The sequence below is a fragment of the Anoplopoma fimbria genome, chromosome 11 (genome assembly GCF_027596085.1).
Source record: "Anoplopoma fimbria isolate UVic2021 breed Golden Eagle Sablefish chromosome 11, Afim_UVic_2022, whole genome shotgun sequence".
NCBI classification, from domain to species: domain Eukaryota; kingdom Metazoa; phylum Chordata; class Actinopteri; order Perciformes; family Anoplopomatidae; genus Anoplopoma; species Anoplopoma fimbria.
The window spans coordinates 20537242-20546008 of NC_072459.1; the positions used below are offsets into that span (position 1 = coordinate 20537242).

The 8767-nt window shown below is 41.4% G+C and overlaps 1 protein-coding gene across 1 annotated transcript; it reads right to left on the reverse strand.

Annotated features, from left to right (window-relative positions):
- Positions 1–1975: 1975 nt before the first annotated feature.
- On the reverse strand, positions 1976–7965 carry LOC129099004 (homeobox protein Dlx3b-like). Its single transcript, XM_054608154.1, has 3 exons — positions 7461–7965; positions 4479–4663; positions 1976–2422 (listed from the first exon to the last, which is right to left on the reverse strand). Exons 1-3 carry the CDS (start codon positions 7810–7812, stop codon positions 1976–1978), a joined length of 984 nt encoding a protein of 327 aa, XP_054464129.1. The 5' UTR covers positions 7813–7965.
- Between the last annotated feature and the right edge of the window lie 802 nt (positions 7966–8767).

The following is an 8767-nucleotide window of genomic DNA, read 5'->3' on the forward strand; positions in this document are numbered from 1 at the left end:
TCAAATTACCCTGATGATGTCATAGTGATGTCATCAGGGTTAACTTGGTTTAGGGTTGTAGATTTCAAAATTCAAAACAGAAAGCCTGCATTTCAACTTCAAGCAAGGGAGGGAGTCTAATGAAAGACGCTACATTATTTTGCATTATGGGGGTTGTAGGATTCATTATTTTAGGAGCTTGACTCATACTAAGGGATAAAACTTGGGATGTCTTGGCCTACGCGGCTTCAATTTTGGCCATTCTTTTTCAAAATGGGAAATGCAAAGTGAGACACTGAACATAAATCAATTAAACATAAATTACGGGCAGATCCCTAGTATAAGCTAAGATAATAAGCTGCACAGGCAGCAAAATTCTCATTCTTTCTCATTGCCTGAACTGCAGCTTGTGCACGACAGTTTTTTTTACAGTTTGGTCTAATATTTGAAGATATAACCCATATTCTGAACAAAAAAGGACGGACAGTGCTGGATAACAGGATAACATTTACATCACATTTTGTACTTCTCTCTGGTTAAATATGTACCTTTAATTTGTTACTCCATGCAACTTTTTCCTGTATTAGAAGGCATCAGCAATGGGGTGTTTTTTTTGCAGTAGTGCCAACACCTCTGAGCTTTAAAGGCACTTAAAAGAGTACTCACCCATTTCAGCATTGCACACACAATGTCGGACTCACGATGGACAGTTTTAAAAAATCTGAATTGAAACAGCAGAACCACAGATATTGTTGTTTTAATTCCACATATTCTTTTTCCTTGTCAAAACATGGTGCCTACATGTCAGACAGATTCGGGTATGATATGCTATAGTAGCTGCTAATGTTGCCTCTCGATTCCAGCAGAGATGAATATCCGGCTACAGAGGTCTGGAGAGCTAACTCCTTTCGAACGCCACAACCCCAGATCTGTTCAATTTAAAACCTATAGATCCAACCGACAATGCCTCGAGTGACATCACTGGAGGCAATTTACCAGCTTTCACATCGCTCCATCTAGAGCCACAAAAGGCTTCATACAACCCGACATTCTCAACTATTGTTGCATTTTTTCTAATTTTGTTTTTAATTTTTACTTTTATCTGCTACAGGTGGGTTTTTAGGAAATAAAACTCTTTTGACCAAAAAAATATATATATGGACGCAAACATTATTTGGACAGTACTTTGTGAATGGCAGGTAAAATGTGCCGGAGCTACAGAAGTAAATCATCCCCTATTGTTCTATAGAGTGCAGCAGGTAGGACGTATTTCGTAGGCCAACCAGGAAGTTAGCGTCGCACCGGTTCCCTCGACAAAAAAGACAACAGAATTTTTCGGGTTGGATATTGGATTAAAGCCTTAAAATAAGCTCTGTAGCAAACAAACGTTTATGATACGCACTCAGGAGTGGGTTACCGACATATTTTATGTCGTAGAACAAGTTGAAAATCTTATCTCAGGCGTCTAACCAAAAACCCTGTTAAAAAAAAACATTGACTTCAAGACGAGGGAACCAGAGTAAAAGTGCTGAGTCATTTCATATTTTTTTTGCCGTGTGGTGGGCTTAATTTGCTGACTCAGTAGTATTCCATTTTAGAGGGAAAATGCTATGTCAGAGTCCCTTTCCAGAAGAAGAAATGGTTTTTCTGGCATAAATATGGTCATATTTCAAATATTAATATTGTATTATCAGTGGTTTCAAATAAGATAATCAGTCTCATCACTGAAAAAGGCCACATCACCCGCCAATCTCCAGGAGTTCATATGAGTTCAAAAACTTCAAAGCTGAGAAGAACAGGTCAACTGAGGCCAGCACTTCCTTTCAATCCACATTTACTGTAGAACAGCCTGTGTGACAACATGTGTGTCTGGTTTTTACAGTCATGACTCATGTGGGATGATCACTGTTAGGTGTTTCGAATCATCCCCCAAAAAATAAAAACCCCCACAGGTGTTCGAGTGTAGGGCTCCAGTCAAACTGTCCATGTTTCAGCGTCAGTAGACGGCTCCCAGACTCTGTGTGGCCGACGGCGCCGTAGATGGTGCGTGGTGCGTCGGGCCCGACTGTTGCAGACCTAAATGCGCACCCTGCTGCTGGTACCAGTTCTGGTGCGTGAAGTCTCCCATGCAGGCAGGCGAGGGATCCACGGGAGGCTGATAGGGTCCCTGCCCTCTGGCGGTGGGATCCATTATTGCATTGTTCTTGATGCCGCTGCCGCTGCTTGTGTTGTTGTTGTTGCTGTTGCTGCTGCTGCTGTCGTTGTTGTTGTTGGTGTTGTTACCGTTGCTGTTTTCCCACACAGCTGGGGACGCAGGAGAGTTGCAGGCCATGGAATCGCTGGCTTCCGGACTTTGCTCAAGAGGAATTTCCCCGAGCGGAAACTCTCCATTCTTGTAGAGCTTCTTGAACTTGGAGCGCCGGTTCTGGAACCAAATTTTGACCTGGAAGAAAGAGCATCAAATATTGAGGTCACATTTAAGAAATTAAAGAAAAAACTCAAAGCAATGTTAATTGAAATATTCACGTTTGTGTTAGCTCTGGTTTGGTCTCCACGAACAATTTAAGGGAGAAATCTGGCACTGCTTACTCTCCAACTATGTTTTTTTTTTCTACTGAAAACAGCTGCCTGGCGAGGCTGGATATAACGTACTGTGAGAGCTCAGGTAAGACTGAACCAAAACAGTAAATTCGTGGGTCATTAAACCAAAACAATGAGCTGAAAAATGCTAAATTAATCTTTTGAGCTGAAGGGAACCATTTTGAATGAAAAATTCATGATTAGAGCAACTTTAAAGCCACACTATCATTGTTTTTAGCTCCTTTTTTCGTTTTTGACCTTTTTGGCATCTTTTAGCTCATTGTTTTGGTTTCAGCAGGCAGCTGATTTCAGTCGAAAAAGCAGTGGTAGACGCACTTACTGCCCAGCACCAAACAGCAGACAGGCAAAAGACTGCATCTAGCTGGTGGCAACATAGTGGAGAATTACCTCAGGAGGTGGAGGAGACCAAACACAAAGCTAAAAAGAGAATTAATAATGGATTTACATTCAGCAGGATTATGAATAGGCACTTTTTTTGCCAACACAAGGGCCATGTTATAAGGTCTTTTTAGCTTTGATCCACTAACACCAAGAACGGCAGCTTTAAATGCATGTTCTCTTGGCCTGCTTTATTAAATTGCTATCCACTAGCAGGTGCAATATTAATCCATGTTGTTGGCCTACTTTTTTTTTTGTTTAGTTCTTTAATCAAAACTACCCCTCAACCAGCTTTCATGCAACACAATACATTATCTAAGAACTGTTTCTTGCCAGCAGAGTTGATGTCATAGACTAAATTATTACAGCTCCTTTAAATGTAATATTATGGTACACTGCGAGCTATTGTAATGCTGTCATTTGTATAAACAACATGTAATCCACAAGAGCAAAAGATCAGATGACATAACAAACATACGTTTGAAGTTGTGTGGCTCATGCCTTTGTTTTTCTTAGAGCTTGTGTCTGCAGCCCCAGCATTATCCTGAACAATGATTTACAGCAGCCGTGATAAAACAACCCACACAGCAAGTCAAGAGGATAATTCATGCGGTAGTAAATCATTAAGGCAGCGAAAGTATGACTGCATACACAAGACTGACAACATAAACAACGCACAAGGGTCACTGTCTGGCAAATGTATTCATATTTTTAGAGATCCTATTAATATTATCTCAATTTTATTCTTACGGGATTTTGTTCATTGTTATTTTAGTAGCCTGGTATAGCTTAAACAAGTTTTGTTAAGTTATACACTAAATTATTTAACTGTACTTCCATTAAAAACACATCAATGCTGGTGTTAATATTGACATTTCTAGCCATATTTATAAAAATCGGCATTTCATGGTTGAAAATGGCAAATCTACCTCAGCCCTAATCTTGCGAGGCCAATTCTGAGAACGAGTTGACCCTTGGAAATAAAAGAATGTTAGCGCCCTCTAATCAGAACCCCCCCCCCCCCCCCAGTCCTACTTCAACTAAACTAAACTTCAACTTCTAAAAATCAACTATTGCTTTCTTTAACTTACTTACTTTCTTTAACTTGATTAACTTTTTTAACTATCAACATTTCAAGTGCTATCAATCCTTTCATACCAATAACTATCGACTATTTTAATGCACTTAAACTACAGCACACATGGCGTCTTAAATTCCACAGAGATTTAAATTTCAACTGACATTTAATTATCTTTCATCTTTGATGCTTCAAGTGATGGTTCAGCCACTTTCATTGCTTACTAACAATCTGACATCTAAACTGGAAATGAAAAGTCCACAGCGTGCGGCTCTTTCACATACTTTTGAGGGCTTCAACTTAACCGTGAGTCCCAATTTCAAAATCTCACATGCAAAAACATTTACATTTTAGGATATTTAAACCTGTTTGCAGTGTCTATGCCTGTTATTGTGTAAGAGATCATGCTTTCTTTTCATTCATTTATGACTTTGGGCCTCACCTGTGTCTGTGTGAGGCCCAGCTGTGCGGCCAGCTCGGCCCGCTCCGGCAGGGCCAGGTACTGAGCCGTCTGGAATCTCCTCTGCAGCACTGCCAGCTGGTAGCTGGAGTAGATGGTCCGGGGCTTGCGCACCTTCTTGGGCTTCCCGTTGACCATCCGAACCTCCACGTCTGGTTCCTCTTTCACTGTAGAAAGGAAAGAATAAAACTCCATGTCATATTCCTGCAACTCTCCTGTAAGAAGTTTTCATGTCTTTGTGGAACCTTAAGATCCAAAACATCACGATGCTGTCAACTTCCTCTGAAACACAACCTGCTTGAGAGTTTTCTCCAGTCTTTTTTCTCCAGACAATGAAATAAACTCGCATGGCAGTTTGTCCAAAAGAAGTTGTAGCACAGAAATAGCCACGGCCGCTACAACCCCGAAGTTTCAAAGAAATTCCGGCAGCCCTCTGAACTTGTAATTTTGGTCTGAGTGTCTCCCACAGCCGGGGAGGGAGACAGAGATTTATAGGTGCTTTTCATGTAGCCCGGAGCCCTGCTTGTATACATCTCTCCTCGCTTGTGCTGTTATTCTCGTAACCAATTTTTTTTATTTTTTTTATCCTCTTACAGATATACAGCCAACCTTACTCAAATAACATTTGTTTGCATTTGATGGACACATTTATTTTTGTTTCAATTTAAAAGGAGAAACAACACATTTAAAAACAGGTTTTAAAACTTTTTATTTATTTAATCTATATAGCAAAAGCAATGCAGTATTGTACATTTCATATATTTATGCAATTACACCTACTAATTTAGTTGGTTTTTCTGATATACTGTAACATGACTGTATTTCATTTTTCTGCATACTAAAGTATGACTTTATTATGACTCTTTTCGACATACTATACTATGAGTATTTTATTACTTTTTTTCGACATACTCTTCTATGATGTTTTTTGACATACTATACTATTACTTCTTTCGAAATATTTTACTATTAATTTATTTGACACACTAGACTGTAATTTTTTTTAAAAACCTTTTAAGACATACACTTCTATGACGTTTTAGGACATACCATACTATGATTTTTTTTTACATACCATACTAATACTTTACTATATAGTTAATTAGTCAACATTTTGGTATAGTTTGCAAGTAGTTATTACTAATGACCGTACATTTATTCATATTCAATAGAGACTTTTCTTTACTGTATTAGTGAATATTACAATTTAGGATACTGTGGTAATGTATTCCGTTTCTTGGTGCTGAATTTTTTCGCAACCTGAAGGTGTTTTAAAAAACGTAGACATAATGGGTCATTTAAAGGCTGATCCAGTGTTTTAACACTTAAAATATTGAAATTGGAATACTATTGGACCATAAGAAGCATAAAGGTTTCCACATCCAGGAGTTTGAATTTGAGGTTTTCTGTTCGGAAATGAAATTACAGGAAGTATTGTTACTAGAACAATTCATTTATTATTGAGGGGGCTTTCACGTCAGTATTCCTGAAGTTCTGGCTACGCCCCTGTGCTGTTTGTTGTAGTTTTTCTTCCATCCATTCATATTTAACCAATTGTCTTGTTTGGAACATGTATTTATGATTATTATTTTTATATATTTGTATGATCAATCAGGCAATTCAGTTTATCTACGAATTTAATTTGTCACTTTTTCTTCTTCCGTGCATTTGTTTGTTATTTATTTGCGTGGGCGCGCCCACAGGCAATGGCATAATAAGGAGCCTGCGCTTGTCGGATGATTCAAAGGCCAAGGCTGACTGACATGTCGTGACACCTGAGGTGCGTGGCTGTGGGCCAAAGTCCCCCGGGCCGTTTCCAGGAGTCAACTCCCAACTGGAATTTTAAAAAAAAAAACAGCACACCAGTCTGTTGAGTTTGTTTTCTCCAATCCGTGGTTGGAACAGAGCAGACATCTTCCAGGCTTGAAAGTTCCAACTGATTGTCTTTAATGTTGTTGTTAGTTTACTCGTGTGGAGGAAATGTTTCGGTGTGTGCACATAAGCAATCTGTTAATTAATTACTTCTTCATTCCTAATGGGAGGTGAAGTTTAAAAGTCCCCGGCTAGAACTAGGCCATGGCTTCCATCCAAAGACCTTTCGGCTGATCTTCCTATCAAAAATTGAAATCTGAAGGAAGTTCAAAGAGCAGGTGAGTTTACATTGACTGCGAACGACAACGAGACACAAAACAAGTCAAGAGGTCCCTTTTCTTTTTTACCCCCATACAAACTATGGTCCTGCAGGCTGAACCTTTATCTGGCCAGGAATGATCTCCTGTTTCCTTTTCTTTTCGCCCATGGTCAGCTCCCCCCCTCCTCCTTCTGTACTTTCCTCTGAAACTTTGAGCCACACAGGTATGTTGTATTTTCCCGGCACACTTGGACTTAGGTAGCAGGAAGAGAGCACTAACTTCACCTGGCTGTAAGAACTACATGTAGTGTTTGTGGAACCCTGAAATTATTTTACATATAGTTCTGAAAAAACTACAATATAGCAGAAAAAAAATATATATACAAATTCTTATAAGACATATGTGACTTATGTATGTTTTAAAAGGAAAACACTGTGCCAGGGTTTAAGCTCAAGGTCTCCCCTCTGAATGACATAACACCATAACTTCACTGCAACTCTGACTCCACGGATGATCTGATGGAGATTTAGAAGCTCAAGATTATGAGAGCATGATTTCCAATGCTCCCATAAATATGTATAAAGAAGCGAGGAAGATAGTTTTAAGACGCAGTGGAAACATTTTGTCCGTGCGTAAAAAAGCCATGCGTAATTATTGGGTTTATGTGGCGAGACTGGAGCACCTTACCATGGATTAGCCTCAGGGGGGAGGAGGGGGGTACGTTCATGGACAAAGATGGAGATGGTTTAAAACCAGTTCTTTGAAATGACTCGATGTTAACAGCTAACACAGTGGAGATGTGGAACTTTTGTAGTCTTTTTTTTAAACTCACCGTCCTGCAGCGCCGCGTGCTCCCTGTAGGCAGAGTGAGGGTACGGGTACTCCGCCTTGCCGACCGGGTATCCGCCGCCAGCAGACATGCCGTGTAGGTTGTAGTGGTGGTGGTGGTGGTGGTGGTACGCGTACGGGTTCACGTGTTGCGCCGGGTACTGCTGCTGCTGCTGCTGCTGCTGCGGAGGGTAGAAGTCCTGGAGCCCGCTCTGCCCACTGTAGAAGCCCATGTCCGTGGACGAGGACTCCGGCAGGGTCGGGGAGTCCTTGGTAGCCGAGATGGAGCTCCCACCAGCCATGATGGGGAGGGACGGCTTCTTCTCCTCGAAGACAGGTGAGGACTGCCCGTTCATGTTTGATGATTATGATTATTATGATGATTTTTTTTTTTTTATATATACGCGTGTGAGGTCCTCGCTCTCTTCACTAGATGTCCTCTCAGTCCGGAGCTGGCGTTTCCCAAACTCCCCTTGACGCAGCAGCAGCAGCCAGGGCTGTCCACCGTGGCGGCGCCCAACCCAAACTAGAGCTCCTAATTACAGGGCGCGCCGAGCCGAGCCGAGCCGAGCCGGGGCAGGACAGAAGGAGAAGGGGGGGGTGGGTGGGGGGGGGGGGGTGGATGTCTCCTTCTCATTGGCTGAGCCCGCCCTCTGCCTGGAGGCCAAGACTGGCTCTGACTGTCGCCTGTCTGGCTCCGATCCTTCTCCTCCCCGCAGAACCACCTCCTCAGTGAAGTCGTCCGTTCTTTCTTCTGAGTCGGAGCTGGCAAGACAGTCCTCCAGGCAGCGTTTCATAACCTCGGGTTTGTCTCGATGACTTATAACAACAGGGAGACAGTGAGCAGGAGAGCAGATCAAGACTCTGTTACCAAATGGAGCTGAGATCAGGAGTGTTTACGCACTGGCTGCCTCTCCATTCACATGCAGATACAGACACATGTTGGGAGTTGTTTACAGTTAATTAAGATTTACTTACAAAAAAAAAAGGAGGACTTTACACGTGTTGACTTGGGCCCCCGGGGAAGACAAACCACCCACCATAAGCATAGCCTACAGTAAACATGCATATGAGGACACAGCAGCTCAGGATGGAGATATTGTGCACCTTTCATTAACATTTGCACTTTTCAATTATTCATTTGATGAAAGGGAAACTTTCTTGATGCCGATAGAAATACTGAGAACTGCAACAATATGTAAAAATGCATTTTATGCAACAAAAACTGGTTAAAGGTTGGAGCCTGGAAGTTTTAGTTTACTTTAGTAAAGTGACGTGACCTTGTCTCACCACATGATGTCGCTGTTGAGA